Source organism: Gadus morhua, chromosome 20 (genome assembly GCF_902167405.1).
Source record: "Gadus morhua chromosome 20, gadMor3.0, whole genome shotgun sequence".
In the NCBI taxonomy this organism is placed as follows: Eukaryota; Metazoa; Chordata; class Actinopteri; order Gadiformes; family Gadidae; genus Gadus; species Gadus morhua.
This window is the reverse complement of record NC_044067.1, coordinates 337,501-360,000: the sequence shown is the minus strand read 5'-3', so window position 1 is coordinate 360,000 and position 22,500 is coordinate 337,501. Positions and strand designations below refer to the sequence as shown.

The 22,500-nt window shown below is 49.8% G+C and overlaps 1 protein-coding gene across 6 annotated transcripts in view; it reads right to left on the bottom strand.

The window, feature by feature from the left end:
* cobll1b (cordon-bleu WH2 repeat protein-like 1b) overlaps window positions 1–18,508 on the bottom strand; it is a 26,626-nt gene extending 8,118 nt beyond the window's left edge. For 3 of the 6 annotated variants that reach the window (XR_003974179.1, XM_030343851.1, XM_030343855.1), the window contains exons 1-4: window positions 17,910–18,311; window positions 17,620–17,710; window positions 4,799–4,948; window positions 2,726–2,933 (exon numbers count right to left, since the gene is read on the bottom strand). Coding sequence is in view for 5 of the 6 variants with exons in the window: in XM_030343851.1 (XP_030199711.1) it covers window positions 2,726–2,933; window positions 4,799–4,948; window positions 17,620–17,684 (423 nt within the window). In the remaining variant the exon portion in view is untranslated. The other 3 variants (XM_030343852.1, XM_030343854.1, XM_030343856.1) reach the window with 3 other exon arrangements.
* Window positions 18,509–22,500: the final 3,992 nt, after the last annotated feature.

The following is a 22,500-nucleotide window of genomic DNA, read 5'->3' as shown; positions in this document are numbered from 1 at the left end:
AGGAGCAGCTACAGTTCATTAAGGAGCAGGTAGAGTTCATTAAGGAGCAGCTACAGTTCATTAAGGAGCAGGTAGAGTTCATTAAGGAGCAGCTACAGTTCATTAAGGAGCAGGTAGAGTTCATTAAGGAGCAGGTAGAGTTCATTAAGGAGCAGGTAGAGTTCATTAAGGAGCAGGTACAGTTCATTAAGGAGCAGCTACAGTTCATTAAGGAGCAGGTAGAGTTCATTAAGGAGCAGGTAGAGTTCATTAAGGAGCAGCTACAGTTCATTAAGGAGCAGGTAGAGTTCATTAAGGAGCAGGTAGAGTTCATTAAGGAGCAGTTACAGTTCATTAAGGAGCAGCTACAGTTCATTAAGGAGCAGTTACAGTTCATTAAGGAGCAGGTAGAGTTCATTAAGGAGCAGTTACAGTTCATTAAGGAGCAGGTAGAGTTCATTAAGGAGCAGGTGGAGTTCATTAAGGAGCAGGTAGAGTTCATTAAGGAGCAGGTAGAGTTCATTAAGGAGCAGGTAGAGTTCATTAAGGAGCAGGTAGAGTTCATTAAGGAGCAGGTAGAGTTCATTAAGGAGCAGCTACAGTTCATTAAGGAGCAGGTAGAGTTCATTAAGGAGCAGGTAGAGTTCATTAAGGAGCAGGTAGAGTTCATTAAGGAGCAGGTAGAGTTCATTAAGGAGCAGGTAGAGTTCATTAAGGAGCAGCTACAGTTCATTAAGGAGCAGGTAGAGTTCATTAAGGAGCAGGTACAGTTCATTAAGGAGCAGGTAGAGTTCATTAAGGAGCAGCTACAGTTCATTAAGGAGCAGGTAGAGTTCATTAAGGAGCAGGTACAGTTCATTAAGGAGCAGGTAGAGTTCATTAAGGAGCAGGTAGAGTTCATTAAGGAGCAGGTAGAGTTCATTAAGGAGCAGCTACAGTTCATTAAGGAGCAGGTAGAGTTCATTAAGGAGCAGGTAGAGTTCATTAAGGAGCAGGTAGAGTTCATTAAGGAGCAGGTAGAGTTCATTAAGGAGCAGGTAGAGTTCATTAAGGAGCAGGTAGAGTTCATTAAGGAGCAGGTAGAGTTCATTAAGGAGCAGGTACAGTTCATTAAGGAGCAGCTACAGTTCATTAAGGAGCAGGTAGAGTTCATTAAGGAGCAGGTAGAGTTCATTAAGGAGCAGCTACAGTTCATTAAGGAGCAGTTACAGTTCATTAAGGAGCAGGTAGAGTTCATTAAGGAGCAGCTACAGTTCATTAAGGAGCAGTTACAGTTCATTAAGGAGCAGGTAGAGTTCATTAAGGAGTAGTTACAGTTCATTAAGGAGCAGGTATAGTTCATTAAGGAGCAGGTACAGTTCATTAAGGAGCAGGTGGAGTTCATTAAGGAGCAGGTAGAGTTCATTAAGGAGCAGGTAGAGTTCATTAAGGAGCAGGTACAGTTCATTAAGGAGCAGGTAGAGTTCATTAAGGAGCAGGTAGAGTTCATTAAGGAGCAGCTACAGTTCATTAAGGAGCAGGTAGAGTTCATTAAGGAGCAGGTAGAGTTCATTAAGGAGCAGGAAGAGTTCATTAAGGAGCAGGTAGAGTTCATTAAGGAGCAGGTAGAGTTCATTAAGGAGCAGGTAGAGTTCATTAAGGAGCAGCTACAGTTCATTAAGGAGCAGGTAGAGTTCATTAAGGAGCAGGTAGAGTTCATTAAGGAGCAGGTAGAGTTCATTAAGGAGCAGGTAGAGTTCATTAAGGAGCAGGTAGAGTTCATTAAGGAGCAGGTACAGTTCATTAAGGAGCAGCTACAGTTCATTAAGGAGCAGGTAGAGTTCATTAAGGAGCAGCTACAGTTCATTAAGGAGCAGCTACAGTTCATTAAGGAGCAGCTACAGTTCATTAAGGAGCAGGTAGAGTTCATTAAGGAGCAGGTAGAGTTCATTAAGGAGCAGGTAGAGTTCATTAAGGAGCAGGTAGAGTTCATTAAGGAGCAGCTACAGTTCATTAAGGAGCAGGTAGAGTTCATTAAGGAGCAGCTACAGTTCATTAAGGAGCAGGTAGAGTTCATTAAGGAGCAGGTAGAGTTCATTAAGGAGCAGCTACAGTTCATTAAGGAGCAGGTAGAGTTCATTAAGGAGCAGGTAGAGTTCATTAAGGAGCAGCTACAGTTCATTAAGGAGCAGCTACAGTTCATTAAGGAGCAGCTACAGTTCATTAAGGAGCAGGTAGAGTTCATTAAGGAGCAGGTAGAGTTCATTAAGGAGCAGGTAGAGTTCATTAAGGAGCAGGTAGAGTTCATTAAGGAGCAGCTACAGTTCATTAAGGAGCAGGTAGAGTTCATTAAGGAGCAGCTACACTTCATTAAGGAGCAGGTAGAGTTCATTAAGGAGCAGCTACAGTTCATTAAGGAGCAGGTAGAGTTCATTAAGGAGCAGGTAGAGTTCATTAAGGAGCAGGTAGAGTTCATTAAGGAGCAGCTACAGTTCATTAAGGAGCAGGTAGAGTTCATTAAGGAGCAGCTACAGTTCATTAAGGAGCAGGTAGAGTTCATTAAGGAGCAGGTAGAGTTCATTAAGGAGCAGGTAGAGTTCATTAAGGAGCAGTTGGACTGCGGACACAGGGGATTGAACCCAGTGCCTTTGAGCCAGGGCTGGCCCCCCCTGCCCCTGGCTGCCCCCCTGGCGCCCCCCCTGGCGCCCCCCCTGCCCCCGTGCGCCCTCTATCCAGCTCCCCCCTCAGGGGAGAGCCGGGTCTGTACCTCTGGCATCGGGGGTCCGGCGGTTGTGTTCTTGTCCTCGTCTCCTTTGGCTCTCAGCAGAACCCGCTGGGCGCCCAGCGCTCCGATGCGGGCGTTGGGCTTGAACTTGACGTGCTTCCTGTTAGCGGTGACCAGCTCCAGGGTGTGGCTGGAGGGGCTGAGGTGGTACTGAGCACACAGCATGACCAGGAGGTCCATGAGGGGTTTGCTGAAAGACACACAGGAAACACATAGAAGACCCTGAGGCAGACGGGACGGCAGGAAATGATGGAGCAGCAGGCTAACAATACATGCTAGCAGTTAAATTGGACCAAGATACTTCAATGTTAAAAACATGCTAGTAGTAATAAAGGAGCTCCATACTTTAATAACGTTAATAACACATGCTCGGCTTCATAAAGGACTGTGTTACTTTAACATTAATAACAGATTAGCAGTAATAAGGGATCGGTTTACTATAAGGGTAAGAACGAAAGAGTCCCCAGTGTAGACGGTGCTCTGGTACCTTTGGTACAAACACGCAGAAGAAGGGGAAAAAATGAAGCTAGGAATTTGATGCCTGATCCTTCTATATTGAATCACACAGTGGTTTGTCACAAGGCCAAAGGGCTTTCAGATATCGCCAAGGGAAAGGTTGAAGAACTGTGAGCATAGGGAGTGGGAGGGATAAGGGGTATCTTAAGTAAAGTTTGCCGGCGTCTAAGGCGAAGGTAAGCCTGTAAGGGCAGTGGTTGAAGGACAGAGAGACCTTGTGTCATGAAGCCGTATCCACATTGTGATTTATTGACACATGCTGCTCCCATTAGGAGTCCTCAGTGGAAACCCCAGACAGCAGCTTCTCTGCTACTGCTTCCCAAAAGCAGAACAGAAACTCCAAATTCAGCCGTTCTCCAGGCGAGACGCTGGCAGCGGCCTGCCCTGAATGTGTGATTTCTCCGTTCCACGGAGTAACTGTAGAGACACCAAGCTGCAAACACACCCAACGCTGGCTGCTGCTTTCTACAGCAACCCTACTGCCAGACAGCATGACTCACGGCTCCACCCAAATCACTGTGCTGCTCCACCCAATTCCACCCACTGTGCTCCTCCACCTAACTCCACCCACTATGCTACTCCACCCAAATCACTGTGTTGCTCCAACTAACTCCACCCACTGTGCTACTCCACCCAAATCAATGTGCTGCTCCACCTAACTCCACTCACTGTGCTCCTCCACCTAAAACCAGCCGCTGTGCTGCTCCACCCAAATCACTGTGCTGCTCCAACTAACTCCACCCACTGTGCTACTCCACCCAAATCACTGTGCTGCTCCACCCAACTCCACTCACTGTGCTGCTCCACCTAACTCATCAAACTCTGCTGCTCCACCTAACTCATCAAACTCTGCTGCTCCACCTAACTCACGGTGCTGCTCCACCTAACTCCACCCACTGTGCTGCTCCACCTAACTCATCAAACTCTGCTGCTCCACCTAACTCATCAAACTTTGCTGCTCCACCTAACTCACTGTGCTGCTCCACCTAACTCAACCCACTGTGCTGCTCCACCTAACTCACTGTGCTGCTCCACCTAACTCAACCCACTGTGCTGCTCCACCCAAATCACTACCAATACCAGTATGGACCCCTGTTCCCATCCACACCACCCGTACAGGAAACCCTCTGGAGCTCTTCAGGGTCCGACTGCAGTGAGGGTCTTAAAGGCCCTGAATGTCCCGACTCATCAATATGACGTGTTTATCTACAACATGGGGGACCCCTGGGGGGCCGACGCTCCCGGAGAACCTGGGCCCCCAGGGCAGGAGGCGAACCCCCCAGGGCAGGAGGAGAACCCCCCAGGGCAGGAGGCGAACCCCCCAGGGCAGGAGGAGAACCCCCCAGGGCAGGAGGAGAACCCCCCAGGTCAGGAGGAGAACCCCCCAGGGCAGGAGGAGAACCCCCCAGGTCAGGAGGAGAACCCCCCAGGTCAGGAGGAGAACCCGGGGCCCCCAGGGCAGGAGGAGAACCCCCCAGGGCAGGAGGAGAACCCCCCAGGGCAGGAGGAGAACCCGGGCTCCCCAGGTCAGGGACTCACCTGCCGTGCACGCTGGTGGTCTTTTCCGCCCCTCCCGGTAGGACCACCACCAGGGCCAGCTCGTCCTGCTCCATGGGCCCCCCCCCGGGGTAGCGGGGATACGGGTCGCTCCGTTGGGGGGGAGGGGGCGCTTTGCTCTTGGTCGACGCCCTGTTGGGGGTGAAAGGAGAAGTGAATGAGGGGATGAGATGAGGTCATGAGGACGAGGAGCTCCTCCACGGGTCAGGAGTTGAAGACGCTCCTCTTCCACAGTACCTCCTCCCTCTGACTGATGGGCTGGGAGTGACTAGAGCCAACGGAGCTGTTGGCTGACCCACATATCAACCACCACCATCATCCTCTTCTGTTAGTAAAGAATGAACAACTAAGACGTTTTGGCCTCGGACTAACTGTTAACAAACTTACTACTACTACTAACTACCACAAGAAGAGTCTCTGTTCCGAGGCCAGACGATGTCAGAGCTGAGGTTGTGCCGGCGGTGTGAAGCAACATGAAAGAGTCAAGCCCAATTTAAAACCAGGTCACAAGACACCTAGAGACACAGTCATCTGGTCTCTGCAGGGCTGGAGCCACAGCCTCTCACAGCACTGATCTCTTCAAGCTAGGGGCGACACACACAGGCTGTTTGCAGACTTAACAACAGTGCTGAGTGTCTTCTAGACGTAATTAAGTGTTTATCTAAGAGTACTGTGTGCATGTGTGACACAGGGGGATGGGCCACTGAAACATTGAAACGTGTCCAGCAGCCAGGAGCTGCTCTCCATCCACCGACACCCTCTCTGACTGAAGGTTAGGGACGGGGTGAGGTTAGGGTTAGGTTTAGGGTTAGGGGTAAGGTTAGGGATAGGGGTAAGGTTAGGGTTAGGGGTGAGGTTAGGGATAGGGGTGAGGTTAGGGTTAGGGGTGAGTTAGGTTTAGGGTTAGGGTTAGGGTTAACCCTAACCCTAACCCTAACCCTGTGTGATATAGTATTAGCATCAAATATAAAAACAAACAAGCCCTCCTGCGCTCAAACGAGCGTTAAGGCATCAACCTTACCACTAACCCTAACCTCTCCCCTAACCCTAACCTCACCCCTAACCCTAACCTCACCCCTAACCCTAACCTCACCCCTAACCCTAACCCTTTGTTTTTATATTTGATACTAATACTATATGACACACACACATTCCATCTGAAGGTAAACCAAGGAACAGACCCCAGGTCCATGATGGTGGATGGGGTGGACCTAAGTGGGTGAGGGGGCCTGGGTGAAGGTGGGGTCTCCCAGTGGGCTACCAGACCCCCATGTGTCCGTGGGGGGTCAGGACCACTCCACTGGGGGAGGGGAGGGTCCTCAGTGTGAGGAATCCCAGCAATGCCCCCCCCTCACTAAGCTATGGCTGCTTAAGATTACAAGTCTCTCCAAGATACTTTTATGATTTATTTATTATATTAAGAGAGAAGAGTTTGGGCTTCAGCTTTAATAAAAAAACAAAACAATGCAATAATATTACAAAAAAGGTTGGATTTGTGTACAGTCGGGTGTGCATTGTTTGCATGTTTATGTGTGTGCTTGCATCTGAGTGTGTGTGTGTGTGTGTGTGTGTGTGTGTGTGTGTGTGTGTGTGTGTGTGTGTGTGTGTGTGTGTGTGTGTGTGTGTGTGTGTGTGTGTGTGTGGCTCACAGGCAACAAGGGTGTGTGCTGTCGTTTAAAGGCCACGATTTCTGAAACACCCACTCCCCACCCCACAGCAGCACCCTCTATGCTGTCTCTGCAAACCTTCCCACCAGCAATAGAAGAGATGAATCAAAATGCTTTGTACCATACACACACACACACACACACACACACACACACACACACACACACACACACACACACACACACACACACACACACACACACACACACACACACACACACACACACACACACACACACAGGGCAGTACATATTCTACATATTCTAACACTAAGCCTAAACTCCACATACTGAATCACAATTAACCCTTAACTAAACCAACTGAATCAACCCTAACCCTTAACTACACAAACTGAACCAACCCTAAACTACACATACTGAACTCACCCTTACCCTAACCTAAACATACTGAACTAACCCTAACCGTAAACTATACATACTGAAGTAACCCTAAACTACACATACTGAACTAACCCTAACCTACAAGTACAACCCAATTCTACATGTACTAACCCTATTCTACATGTACTGTTCCTATATTATATGTACTAACACTAATATCCGTAAACTAACCCTATACTACTACATGTACTGGTCACGATAAAGCATAATTTCAAACATGAAGTCCGCTCACACACACACACATCATGTGTATACGACAGGGAAAGCATATTTGCAGAATGCGTGAATGTCAACGTCATTGTGTTCTTCATGAGCCTGGTTGAACAGGATGTCTGGCCGACAGGAAAGTCACATGATGTATAAACAGCGCTGACACAGAGACCGTGGTCTCTGTGGCCCAGAGTGGCGTCTGATAAAGTGTGAGCAGACGGCATCAGGTGGAGCTAAAACTCCATCAAGGGTACAAGGTCTGACAGACGTTAGGAAGAACATGTAGACACATATTAACGTCCACAGTAGACTGACTGTACTACTTTACTGATTATTCCCATATGAATTAATTTATCGCCCCACCACCGATAAATAAATATCTATTGACATTTGTTAATGTTTAGTTGTTGCTTGTGATGCCTAAATGCTGCTCTACACTGTTAATTCTGTCTTCAGCTTATAATGTTGCATCATTCTGTTGGCGCTGACTAGCTGCTGAAAGATGCTAGCCAGTTTATTTTTACAAGCTAATATTAGAATCATTAGGGAAACATGCGATAGGAAGACTCATCATGCCTCGAGCTCAAACCCATCATGTTTACATTCTCCACTGAGCCAAAGCCTGCTCTACGCGCTGTCATTAGGCCGGCATGTACGCAGACAGAAGTCGGACCGGACTGTCCTTTCGGTTGTTTGGTTGTTTTAGATTCCTGCCGTCCCGCCGCTGTTCCCAGGAACCCAGGGCGTGTTTCTGAATGTTGGTGCAAGTTGCAGCTTGACCGGCTGAGCCTTCAGTCAACGGAGGACTAGAGCTGTCTCCCCTGGAGGAGGGAGGCAACGCCTCCCAAAACAAGAATCTCCCAGGAGCACCGACGCGTTTCACAATACAGCGCCATGCAGGGAACAACCCAGTGGTTCTTTGACGGGTCAGGAACCGAGTTGCGATTCAGTTGGAGAACCTGACAATGCATACAACACTCCAAACCCTCTGGCAAATCCCTCAGTCTAGCAGGCACGCCGAAGTAGTTTTCTGGCTCCGGAGATGAAACAGTTTAAGACTAGTTTAAGACCAGATCGTGTGTAGAGCGGTAAGTGTCCCTCTATAGCGCGACTAACACAAACCTTAACAACAGGAACAATATGAGTCATGTGCAAAGTCCTGAAAAAAACTGATGCTTGAAGGTTGCCTCAACACCTTAAAACGTGAAAGCTTGTAAAATACCAGTCTGTGTTTCCATAAGGCTCCAGAACGATAATGCTAATGAATTCAAGTCTGGAGGAGAGACAGATGTGAACGATAGTAAATTTGACTCTATGGTTTGAATCTTCAGGCAGATTCTCTGAATACCTTTGCACTTATGTCAGAGAAGGAAAGAGGGAGGGCTGGGAGAAGAATTAACAATTCTCCATGCTATACATCACACTTTCCAGTCCCACCTCCAACATATTAAAATGGGCTGGGTATGGTCATTGAAGCCCAACTCTGAGGAAATATATTGTGATTTTGCAGTGTTACAATATTTCCATAAAATCTAACAAAATAGACAGGAACAAACAACTAACAACAAAAAGGAACTAATTTGAAAGGATTCGAGTGAAACCTTAACTTCCATTGCACACTGTTCCCACTGGAAGGTTTAGGTGAACACTGGGAAGCGGGACCAGGTATAGTAAACGGGAGAGGCAGAGCAGGAGGCACGCTGAACAGGTCCAGGCAGGTTCTCCCGGACCGGGTAGAACCTTCTCTTTGTTGGTTAGAACGAAGTCCATGCCGTTCAGAGGGCATGTGGCTGCTGTAGCATGTCTGGAGCAGCTGGTGTAGCATTTAGCTCCCTGGGGGGTGGGGTGGGGGGGGGGGGGGGGGCACAAGAGGCCTCTAGTGCCACATGTGCAGAACAGGCCAATAGCAACCTTCTGGTCCTAGACAACCCCACCCATCTAGTCAGAAGCACCACCCTCCTCTAGTCACCACCACCCTTCTCTAGTCACCACCACCCCCTCTAGTCACCACCACCCCCTCTAGTCACCACCACCCTCCTCTAGTCACCACCACCCTCCTCTAGTCACCACCACCCCCTCTAGTCACCACCACCCTCTCTAGTCACCACCACCCCCTCTGGTCACCACCACCCCCTCTGGTCACCACCACCCCCTCTAGTCACCACCACCCCCTTTAGTCACCACCACCCCCTTTAGTCACCACCACCCCCTCTAGTCACCACCACCCCCTCTAGTCACCACCACCCTCCTCTAGTCACCACCACCCCCTCTAGTCACCACCACCCCCTCTAGTCACCACCACCCTCCTCTAGTCACCACCACCCCCTCTAGTCACCACCACCCCCTCTGGTCTCCACCACCCTTCTCTAGTCACCACCACCCTCCTCTAGTCACCACCACCCCCTCTGGTCACCACCACCTCCTCTAGTCACCACCACCCTCCTCTAGTCACCACCACCCCCTCTAGTCACCACCACCCTCCTCTAGTCACCACCACCCTCCTCTAGTCACCACCACCCCCTCTAGTCACCACCACCCCCTCTGGTCTCCACCACCCCCTCGGGTCACCACCACCCCCTCTAGTCACCACCACCCTGCTCTAGTCACCACCACCCTCCTCTAGTCACCACCACCCCCTCTAACCACCACCACCCTCCTCTAGTCACCACCACCCCCTCTAGTCACCACCACCCCCTCTAGTCACCACCACCCCCTCTGGTCACCACCACCCCCTCTAGTCACCACCACCCCCTCTAGTCACCACCACCCCCTCTAGTCACCACCACCCTCCTCTAGTCACCACCACCCCCTCTAGTCACCACCACCCCCTCTAGTCACCACCACCCCCTCTAGTCACCACCACCCCCTCTAGTCACCACCACCCTCCTCTAGTCACCACCACCCCCTCTAGTCACCACCACCCCCTCTAGTCACCACCACCCCCTCTAGTCACCACCACCCCCTCTAGTCACGACCCCCTCTAGTCACCACCCCCCCCTCTAGTCACCACCCCCCCCTCTAGTCACCACCACCCTCCTCTAGTCACCACCACCCTCCTCTAGTCACGACCCCCTCTAGTCACCACCACCCTCCTCTAGTCACGACCCCCTCTAGTCACCACCACCCCCTCTAGTCACCACCACCCTCCTCTAGTCACGACCCCCTCTAGTCACCACCACCCCCTCTAGTCACCACCACCCCCTCTAGTCACCACCACCCCCTCTAGTCACCACCCCCTCTAGTCACCACCACCCTCCTCTAGTCACCACCACCCCCTCTAGTCACCACCCCCCCCTCTAGTCACCACCACCCCCTCTAGTCACCACCCTCCTCTAGTCACCACCACCCTCCTCTAGTCACCACCACCCTCCTCTAGTCACCACCACCCCCTCTAGTCACCACCACCCCCTCTAGTCACCACCACCCCCTCTAGTCACCACCACCCCCTCTGGTCACCACCACCCCCTCTAGTCACCACCAACCCCTCTAGTCACCACCACCCCCTCTAGTCACCACCACCCTCCTCTAGTCACCACCCTCCTCTAGTCACCACCACCCTCCTCTAGTCACCACCCCCTCTAGTCACCACCCCCTCTAGTCACCACCCCCCCCTCTAGTCACCACCCCCCCCTCTAGTCACCACCACCCTCCTCTAGTCACCAACCCCTCTAGTCACCACCCCCCCCCCTCTAGTCACCACCCTCCTATGTGTGCTGACTTTGTACTTTGTTCTTTTCTCTGAGAGCTGCAGGTCAGGGACTGTACATCACTCAGTTTCCTAACAGAGAGTCGTACCTTAATGAGATCCATGAGCGTTCTGAGACACTTTCAACAACAATGTCTGTGGCTACGTCTCTTGATGTGGTTATACACCTGACATTCCCATCATGCAAAATGGATCAGGTTCCCATGGGAGCGATGCAGATATTATGGGCTACATTCTATTTGTTTTATATTTTTTATCTGTTGTGGGAGGGAGCACAGGGGGGGGGGGGGGAGTACACGTATATTATGGCCTCAATCATTTAAAATATGATGGGGTGAATAAACTTTAAGGCTATTTGTTGGTGTGTGGGAACAACTGAAGGGGAAGGAGGAGGAGGGAGGGAGGAGGGAGGGAGGAGGGAGGGAGGAGGGAGGAGGGACGGAGGAGGGAGGGAGGAGGGAGGGAGGGAGGGACGGAAGAGGGAGGAGGGAGGGAGGAGGAAGGAGGGAGGATGGAGGAGGAGAGGAGGAACGTAATCCCTGAGGAGAGACTAAACACAGTGCAGGGCCACAGCTGCTCAGTGATGAGAAGATCACAGTAAACACACTGGTCTCTGGAAAGACCTACACCGGAGAGACCAGAGAGACACCAGAGAGATAGACCAGAGAGACACCAGAGAGAGAGACCAGAGAGAAACCAGAGAGACACCAGAGAGAGAGAGACCAGAGAGAGACCAGAGAGACACCAGAGAGAGAGACCAGAGAGACCCCAGAGAGACACAAGAGAGAGAGACCAGAGAGAGAGACCAGAGAGACCCCAGAGAGATCAGAGAGACCAGAGAGACCCCAGAGAGATCAGAGAGACACCAGATAGAGAGACCAGAGAGACTCCAGAGAGATCAGAAAGACACCAGAGAGAGAGACCAGAGAGAGAGACCAGAGAGAGAGACCAGAGGGACACCAGAGAGACACCAGAGAGAGAGACCAGAGAGACAACAGAGACACCAAAGAGAGAGCGAGAGAGAGAGAGAGAGAGAGAGAGAGAGAGAGAGAGAGAGAGAGAGAGAGAGAGAGAATCCAGACCCTGAGAATCCCCCTCCCCCCCTTCCTTCATCACCATCCACAAAACAAACTTCTTCCCACAACGTCTGCCGCGGCAACACAAAGGTACGAGGGGATACGACTAGCACTATACTAGTTAGTACTAGCACTATACTAATTAGTACTAGCGAGTACTAGCACTATACTAGCGAGTACTGGCACTATACTAGTTAGTACTAGCACTATACTAGTTAGTACTAGCACTATACTAGTGAGTACTGGCATTATACTAGTGAGTACTGGCACTATACTAGTGAGTACTGGCACTATACTAGTCAGTACTAGCACTATACTAGTCAGTACTAGCACTATGCTAGTCAGTACTAGCACTATACTAGTCAGTACTAGCACTATACTAGTGAGTACTAGCACTATACTGGTCAGTACTAGCCCTATACTAGTCAGTACTAACACTATACTAGTGAGTACTAGCACTATACTAGTTAGTACTAGCACTATGCTAGTGAGTACTAGCACTATACTAGTGAGTACTAGCACTATACTAGCTAGTACTAGCACTATACTAGTGAGTACTAGCACTATACTAGTGAGTACTAGCACTATACTAGTCGGTACTAGCACTATACTAGTCGGTACTAGCACTATACTAGTGAGTACTAGCACTATACTAGTTGGTACTAGCACTATACTAGTGAGTACTAGCACTATACTAGTGAGTACTAGCACTATACTAGTGAGAACTAGCACTATACTAGTTGGTACTGGCACTATACTAGTGAGTACTAGCACTATACTAGTGAGTGCTAGCACTATACTAGTGAGTACTAGCACTATACTAGTGAGAACTAGCACTATACGAGTTGGTACTGGCACTATACTCGTGAGAACTAGTGTTAATGCTACAACCCCAACATGAGGCTAAAGCGGTTAGCTGCAGCATCAGGTGGCTATCCCCCAGACGGGGAACCCAGCAGCAGCTGAACACAGAGTTCAACCTCTGACTGCTCTATGAGTTAGTCTGAGTTTGTCTGAGTTAGTCTGAGAGTTAGAGTGAGTTAGTCTGAGAGTTAGAGTGATTTAGTCTGAGTTGGTCTGAGTGAGTCTGAGTAGGTCTGAGTTAGTCTGAGAGTTAGTCTGAGTGAGTCTGAGTTGGTCTGAGTTAGTCTGAGAGTTAGTCTGATTTAGTCTGAGAGTTAGTGTGAGTTAGTCTGAGAGTTAGTCTGATTTAGTCTATGAGTTAGTCTGAGTTGGTCCGAGTTAGTCTGAGAGTTGGTCTGATTTAGTCTGAGAGTAAGTGTGAGTTAGTCTGAGTTAGTCTGCGAGTTAGTCTAAGTTAGTCTGAGTGGTAGTCTGAGTTGGTCTGGGGACAGATGATTGTTTGGACTTGTAGATGGGACATTGCGACCACAGTGACGTCACCACGGACACGAAGAGGGCCTGATTCCTACCAGACTAACATTTAGGCAGACAGGCCAGAGAAGACAGCGGTCGAGGTTCTCCCCTCCAGTCATAATTGCAGCTCTGACACTGGGTCCATTGTCTCCCAGCGAGGCATTTATCAGAGAGAGGCATGCTTCATCCCCTCGGGCCGGTCACATGAAGAGAGCAGGCTCCAAGGGAAGCCCCCGACAGTAGCCCCTCATTATGAGGCTCCAGGACCCATGAGCCCCCATGATGAGGGTCCAGGACCCATGAGCCCCCCATTATGAGGCTCCAGGACCCATGAGCCCCCCATGATGAGGCTCCAGGACCCAGTATCCCCTCATGATGAGGCCCCAGGACCCAGTAGCCCCCATGATGAGGCTCCAGGACCCATGAGCCCCCATGATGAGGGTCCAGGACCCATGAGCCCCCCATTATGAGGCTCCAGGACCCAGTAGCCCCTCATGATGAGGCCCCAGGACCCAGTAGCCCCTCATGATGAGGCTCCAGGACCCAGTAGCCCCCCATGATGAGGCTCCAGGACCCATGAGCCCCCCATGATGAGGCCCCAGGACCCATGAGCCCCCCATGATGAGGCTCCAGGACCCATGAGCCCCCCATGATGAGGCTCCAGGACCCAGTAGCCCCCCATGATGAGGCTCCAGGACCCATGAGCCCCCCATGATGAGGCTCCAGGACCCATGAGCCCCCCATGATGAGGCCCCAGGACCCATGAGCCCCCATGATGAGGCCCCAGGACCCATGAGCCCCCATGATGAGGGTCCAGGACCCATGAGCCCCCCATGATGAGGCTCCAGGACCCAGTAGCCCCCCATGATGAGGCTCCAGGACCCAGTAGCCCCTCATGATGAGGCTCCAGGACCCAGTAGCCCCTCATGATGAGGCTCCAGGACACAGTAGCCCCCCATGATGAGGCTCCAGGACCCATGAGCCCCCCATGATGAGGCTCCAGGACCCATGAGCCCCCCATGATGAGGCTCCAGGACCCAGTAGCCCCCCATGATGAGGGTCCAGGACCCAGTAGCCCCCCATGATGAGGGTCCAGGACCAGTCCTCCTCATAAGAGGAGTAGCCCCATGTTCAGGGTCCTGGTCCTCCTCCTGAGAGAGGCCTAGCAAGAAGGATGGGAAGGAGCGTTGCACTTTAAGAAGGCCTAATCTGTGAATGCACTGCAGGGTCTACTGAAGCACTGCAGGGTCTACTGAAGCACTGCAGGGTCTACTGAAGCACTGCAGGGTCTACTGAAGCACTGCAGGGTCTACTGAAGCACTGCAGGGACTACTGAAGCACTGCAGGGTCTACTGAAGCACTGCAGGGTCTACTGAAGCACTGCAGGGTCTACTGAAGCACTGCAGGGTCTACTGAAGCACTGCAGGGTCTACTGAAGCACGGCAGGGTCTACTGAAGCACTGCAGGGTCTACTGAAGCACTGCAGGGTCTACTGAAGCACTGCAGGGTCTACTGAAGCACTGCAGGGTCTACTGAAGCACTGCAGGGTCTACTGAAGCACTGCAGGGTCTACTGAAGCACTGCAGGGTCTACTGAAGCACTGCAGGGTCTACTGATGCACTGTAGGGTCTACTGATGCACTGCATGGTCTACTGATGCACTGCAGGGTCTATTGAAGCACTGCAGGCTCTACTGATGCACTGCAGGGTCTACTGAAGCACTGCAGGGTCTACTGAAGCACTGCAGGGTCTACTGAAGCACTGCAGGGTCTACTGAAGCACTGCAGGGTCTACTGAAGCACTGCAGGGTCTACTGATGCACTGCAGGGTCTACTGAAGCACTGCAGGGTCTACTGAAGCACTGCAGGGTCTACTGAAGCACTGCAGGGTCTACTGATGCACTGCAGGGTCTACTGAAGCACTGCAGGGTCTACTGAAGCACTGCAGGGTCTACTGAAGCACTGCAGAAAATGATTGATAGACGACTGGTCCAAATGTATCTACCATGCTTCATAATAGCAGTAGCTGTATTTGGACTACTGGTAGTACTAGTAGTAGTATCTATGTTTTATTGTATGAACCACAGTAAAATGTCTTAAAATATTGCACTCACAGCCATGAGTGACTAGCACAAGCAGAATGTAAGTGTAGCAGATACCGTCTGACCAGAGGACAAACTTTGATAACAGAGGTTGAACAAATCAAGTCGTTAGCTTTGTGTTGTTCCCACTCCCCACATCAATCTGTCAATGTGATTCCTGATAAGCACAAGTTGCTATTGAGAACATACAATGAGCAAATTCATCTGAAACGCAATCAGAATGCAGTGAGGCCGGAGGTGGGAGGACTCCAGCTGCTATGTGCTGGAAGGAGAGGAGAGTGGACAAAGGCAGGCCAAACCCGTCCTACCTCTTCTGCCACAAGTGCACAACGGCAAGGGATTCTGGGGAAAAGTGAATAATAAATCACAGAATAGGTTGATAAACCAAATTGTGTAAAAAGATATGTTTCAATGTTTCCCTAATAACTATAAATTATTGCTTGTAATTGCCAGAAGTGACCAGCAGCAGGCGCTCATGGCGTTTCCGGTCAGTGAGTTGGCTTCCACTGGATGGCTCGCTCCTCGCCCGCCATCACATTGTTTCAATGTGTGGCAGAAGGAAGTCCCGCCCTTCGGCAGGGACTAGGGAGCCTACGAGGACACTGCTAGAGGACTTCAGAAAGGCTTGCTCGTTCTGCCACTGTTTACAGTTATCGTTGCTGGTTATGGGAGGGAATGCAATTGGAATGGTCCTTCAGTATGAAGTTTGGTCCATGGCTCACGCCGTAGTTTCATGGCTGTGTGTCATTTGAGCAGCTGAAAACAGGGTTTGGAAGAGGCTGTTGGATCCACAATAGCATCAGCATGAGATCAGGACTCGAGGTGTGTCCATTCCTCATGACTGGTTTCACAACCTTTTGGAATTCAAAACTGGAATAGGTACGGAAGGGGAGAGAGAATCGGTTTGAAACATGTGCTGCATCAGAATCACAACTGAGGAGGAACTTTTTGAGGACGTTTTTTCCCCTCTGCTGTGACGGAGGAACAGAAGAGCCTTTCTGTGGGCCGCAGAATAACAAACACAGCGTTGGTGGCGGGTCACATGACACAGAAGCCGGCCTCAGAGGCAGCGGCTTAATCCACAAGAAGCCACACATGACGGAGATCCTCCTACTGCACCACCTGAAGCTCTTATGGGTGGTGCTGGGGTTCTGCACCACCTGAAGGTCTTATGGGTGGTGCTGGGGTTCTGCACCACCTGAAGGTATTATGGGTGGTGCTGGGGTTCTGCACCACCTGAAGGTCTTATGGGTGGTGCAGTCTTATGGGTGGTGCTGGGATTCTCAACATCATATTCAGATCTGATCCGTATCTTGGGAGCAGGTGAACTTGAGGTCTGGACTTATTATACAACCTCAGACATCACGTCTCCAAAGAGGTGCTAGTTTGCACAAATGGAAATCTACGCAGGGCTTCACGGCATGGGCATGTGCATCTGTTTGCATCTCAAGTTGAATGGAGCTGTCTCACTGTCACCCTGTCTCACCACTCTGCCACCTTGCTCCTCTGACTGCACTAAAGGAGCATCCTGAAGTAAACCCTTATGGACGCACTGATGGAAACTATCAAAGCCGCGAAGGGCTTAACACACTGACATCACCTTCCCATTATGTGACATCATCCAAACCTCCAGCTTTAGGTGACATCATCTCCACCTTCAGGTGACATCATACAAACCTCCACCTTTAGGTTACTTCATCTCCACAATGATGGAACACTCCAACACCGTGTCAGATGCAGCATAGAGTCATCAACTGATCCCATATCCCAGGGACTGTACCATGATAAATCAATACCTAACAAAGTATACTACACACCATGCCATCATTTTGGAAGAAGCCTGAGAGAGAGAGAGAGAGAGAGAGAGAGAGAGAGAGAGAGAGAGAGAGAGAGAGAGAGAGAGAGAGAGAGAGAGAGAGAGAGAGAGAGAGAGAGAGAGAGAGAGAGAGAGAGAGAGAGAGAGAGAGAGAGAGAGAGAGAGAGAGATTGCAGGATGCTAAATTGTTTACTCTCTAAGTTTCCCATGGCCTCTACATAGGGTCTCTATGAGACTTAGAGCAGGAAATGAGTCTAAAGGTCGAAGCTTCAACTGGGACTTGACATTCTGTTCGAGTCGGAAAGAGCTGCAACATGTTGGGCACTGTTTGTATTTTAATGTGTTACATATGAGGTATAGGCCTTTGTGTAATTATTATTTAGACTTCTCAATCCCGAACGACCTTCTGTGTGATAAACCCCCAGACTCCGTAAGACCAACAGCCGTACCTCAGTCCGGAGCCCCGTCGTCCGGAGGAGCTCGGCGGTCCCTGCTCCTCCATGAAGACGTTCATCGTCGAGTCTCCAAACTGATCGGACACTATGAAAGGAATCAGTCCCATAATAAGTCGATGTGCTCACGGGACGTTTTAAAGTTGCATGAGGTCATTTCTCTGGACTATTTTCATGTAGTTCCCTGCTGTCTAATGGCTCTTATAGGGAATCAGTTCTTTCTACAACGCCCTTATGCAGAATAAAAGGTGTCCGTAGCAAACCTTTTCTATTTAAATGTTCCGTACCTTCCTGGGTTCCCGTCTATGTCCTCAGGTTGTTCTCCTCTGTTCTCAGTAGCCGGAGCATTATCCCATCTCCCGTAGACTGGGTCTCCCTTTACACAGCCGTCTCTCCCCTTACAACGCGGGGTCTCCCTTTATACAGCTCAGTCTCTCTCCTCACCACTGCCGGTTCTCCCTTTATACAGACCAGTTTTTTCCCCGCCCTCACCACCACCACTGGGTCTCCCTTTATACAGCCCAGCCTCTCTCCTCACCACTGCCGGGTCTCCCTTTATACAGCCCAGTCTCTCTCCTCACAACTTTCTGTCGGAACACCAACGCGCCTTAAGTCCGTAATGTTGCAGCCGAGACAGTGGGCCATCTATGGTCCACTTCCCCTCTCGGTGACCCGGCTGTCTATGGTCCAGCTCACCTCCCCTCTCGGTGTCCCGGGCTGTCTATGGTCCAGCTCACCTCCTTCTTGGTGTCCCGGGACGTCTATGGTCCAGCTCACCTCCCCTCTCGGTGTCCCGGGCCGTCTGTGGTCCAGCTCAACTCCCCTCTTGGTCTCTTTGGGCGGCGTATTCTCTCTCTGAGAAGTTGACTCAGTAAAGATGTGACACACCCATGTAGTGTTTAATTAACGCAAACATACAAATCATTTTAATAAGGATTTGCTTCACTGTATTTGCCAACAGCGGCACCGTGTGGTAGATTAGGACATCTCTTAATCAGGCGATACATAATAGCAACGCACAATGTTAGCGTAGATCAGGGGTCAGCAACCTTTTCTACATGCAGTGCCAGTTTGACATTTTCTCGTTAATGAGTGTGCCTTAAGCAACAATCTATTAAATATTAAGCTGAATAATGACACAGGCACACAGCGACCAAAAACATTTCCAGAAGTACTGGAATTGTATAATTTCCATATAGTCCACAATCATGCATCAACATTTTAAATGTTTTTTTTGTTGTTATATTTGCTACATTGGCTTATAAATTATAATAACATATGTCCCATCTTAAAACACCACTTTCAGAAACTCATCAAAAATATATTTGCACTGTGAGAAATGTAAAAAACAAGAGAATGTTGGATGCATCCACATCAATATCTTTAAGACGTGTACAGCTTTGCAAAACCATGTGAAGGCGATGCATACAGGCCACTTGCAGCAATATTTGGGCATAAAGTGCAAAAAAATCAGTAGTAATAATTATGCTGCTGTATTCTTCAGTTACAATTTTTAATAATAATAATAAAATAGAAAATATTTTTACTTTTTTTTTTTTTTAAAGTGTTCCAATGATTATGCTGCCACTTGCCAGTGGTGGCACGCGTGCCTAGGGTTGCAGAACCCTGGTGTAGATCATTTGGTAAAATGATTATGCAGTTTGTTCATTATGAGCCACCAGAGCCACCGTACTGTCTTGCCTCATCCAATCAGAATGCCCGGTGGCCTAGTTCATTTTTACCTCTTGTATGGTGGGGGGGGGGGCGTGGGGGGGTTACCATGACCCTACCGACTTCAGTGGGGATTCATTCCGTCTGTGCCGGCACCTTCTCAACGAGCATGTGCGCCTGCAGCCAGAGAGGGCGCCAAAATACCAATTCCCCACACATTGTTATGTACTTCATTGAAAACCGATTCGCAGCGCGTTTATATTTTCTACTTGTGGTGCCCCCCATGTGATTTGGCGCTCCTCACAAATATGGCGACCCGGGCGGCTGCCTGGTTCAACCGTGCCTAAAACCGCCACTGGTCGTTTATACTCTGTGTGATCCTTGACTCATACCAACCCATACAAACTCTCTACATGGTGTCAGAAGCGATTACGGACTTCTCGCCAGTGTTTTTTTTCTCTTCTTTTTTCACTCTTCCTTGAACAACCTGTTGCAATTAACCGTGCTAGTATAGCTATCACCAGTTCACAACGTTATTTTCCTTTCCCCCGCCATGATGCCGTTGGATTTCGCAGACCAGACCCTCTCGTTTTTGATGAAAATATCACAGAGAATTGGCGTATTTTTAAGCGGGAGTATGATATTTTTATTGCTCCCACACACTCAGACAAGACAGCAAAGACCCAGGCTTATGTGCATCTGTTTGCATCTCAAGTTGAATGGAGCTGTCTCACTGTCACCCTGTCTCACCACTCTGCCACCTTGCTCCTCTGACTGCACTAAGGAGCATCCTGAAGTAAACCCTTATGGACGCACTGATGGAAACTATCAAAGCCGCGAAGGGCTTAACACACTGACATCACCTTCCCATTATGTGACATCATCCAAACCTCCAGCTTTAGGTGACATCATCTCCACCTTCAGGTGACATCATACAAACCTCCACCTTTAGGTTACTTCATCTCCACAATGATGGAACACTCCAACACCGTGTCAGATGCAGCATAGAGTCATCAACTGATCCCATATCCCAGGGACTGTACCATGATAAATCAATACCTAACAAAGTATACTACACACCATGCCATCATTTTGGAAGAAGAGAGAGAGAGAGAGAGAGAGAGAGAGAGAGAGAGAGAGAGAGAGAGAGAGAGAGAGAGAGAGAGAGAGAGAGAGAGAGAGAGAGAGAGAGAAGACAGCAAAGACCCAGGCTTATATCCTTCTCAACATTGCTGGTCCAGAAGCCATCGAACGAGGGCGGTCTTTTGCCTACTCTGCTGAAGTGCGCGCACCAGGAGATGATGGAGGGATCATTACTGCAGCTGAATCTAGAGAGGACCCTGAATGTTTGAAGGAAAAGTTGAGCACGACGCAAACTTGATAAAGTTGCTCGAAGAGGCACGGTAGGTCAATCTCGGGGTAAACCCAGACAAGTGTAAATTTCGCCTGGACCATGTAGCTAACGCAGGCCACATCTTCACAAGCAACGGCCTTAAAGCGGACCCGCCTAAAACTTTGGCGATCAATGACATGCCAGTCCCCACGGATCTGACCTCACCACAACGCTACCTGGGTATGGTCTACTACCTTAGCAAGTACATCCCAAATTTCAGCATTGCAGTGCCCCTTAGGCAACTCACCCGCAAAGAGACAGCATGGTGCTGGTTTCAACAGCATCAAGAAGCTTTCAAGCGCCTCAAATCATGCCCGTCTAGCCCACCAGTACTGGCATGTTACAATGTCAAGGACCCAGTTACACTGACTTGTGACACGTCATGTTATGGACCAGGAGCAGCATCTTTACAGAACGGTAAACCAGTAGCCTTCGCGTCGCATGCTCTCACAGACACTGAGATGCGATACGCTCAAATAGAATAGAAGCTCCTAGCTGTTGTGTTTGCCTCCACAACATTCAGAGACTATGTTTACGGAAAGCCCAAATCGTAGAAGCCGACATCCAGCCCTAAGTGACCAGCAGGCCTAAAGATCCATCTTTTTAGAAAAGCCTTGGGCTAAACTGCTATTTTAAATGATTATTATTATTTATTTTTTTTAATCTAGTTGGTCTATTATGTTGTATTTATCATTTAATGTGCATTGTAGCACTTTGAGGTCATTGAGTTTATGTAAAGTGTGTTATAAATAAAATGTATTATTATTATCATGAAAAAGCCCATTCATGCCGCTCCTGCCCGTCTCCAGAGAATGTTACTTTGCCTGCAAAGTTAGGGCATCCACCTGATCTACAAGAAGGGCAAGTTCATGTACCTGGCAGACACTCTCTCCAGAGCTCCCAGCTCACAAGCACCGCACAGCTCTGTGGAAAAACTGCTGGAGCCTACCATGAGGTAGCTCAAACTGCTGGAGCCTACCATGAGGTAGCTCAAACTGCTGGAGCCTACCATGAGGTAGCTCAAACTGCTGGTGCCTACCATGAGGTAGCTCAAGCTGCTGGAGCCTACCATGAGGTAGCTCAAACTGCTGGAGCCTACCATGAGGTAGCTCAAGCTGCTGGAGCCTACCATGAGGTAGCTCACACTGCTGGAGCCTACCATGAGGTAGCTCAAACTGCTGGAGCCTACCATGAGGTAGCTCAAGCTGCTGGAGCCTACCATGAGGTAGCTCAAACTGCTGGAGCCTACCATGAGGTAGCTCAAGCTGCTGGAGCCTACCATGAGGTAGCTCAAGCTGCTGGAGCCTACCATGAGGTAGCTCAAACTCCTGGAGCCTACCATGAGGTAGCTCACACTGCTGGAGCCTACCATGAGGTAGCTCAAACTACTGGAGCCTACCATGAGGTAGCTCAAACTACTGGAGCCTACCACGAGGTAGCTCAAACTGCTGGAGCCTACCACGAGGTAGCTCAAACTGCTGGAGCCTACCACGAGGTAGCTCAAGCTGCTGGAGCCTACCACGAGGTAGCTCATGCTGCTGGAGCCTACCATGAGGTAGCTCCAGCAAGTCACCGCCATACTTCAAAACAAAAGGCTCACCCTGAAGTGCTGCTATGACAAGTCGAGTCACCCACTGCAGCCGCTTGCAGAGGGACAGTGGTCCGCATGCAGGCAGCCAAAGGCTACGGAACGGTGAAGGATACGAGTAAGGAGCCACGGTCCTACATAGTTCAAAGATGGGAAGACCATAGGAGAAATGGCCGTCACTCCCTGTCGCCATCACCGCAGCTCCTTGATGACCCAGACCTTGAGG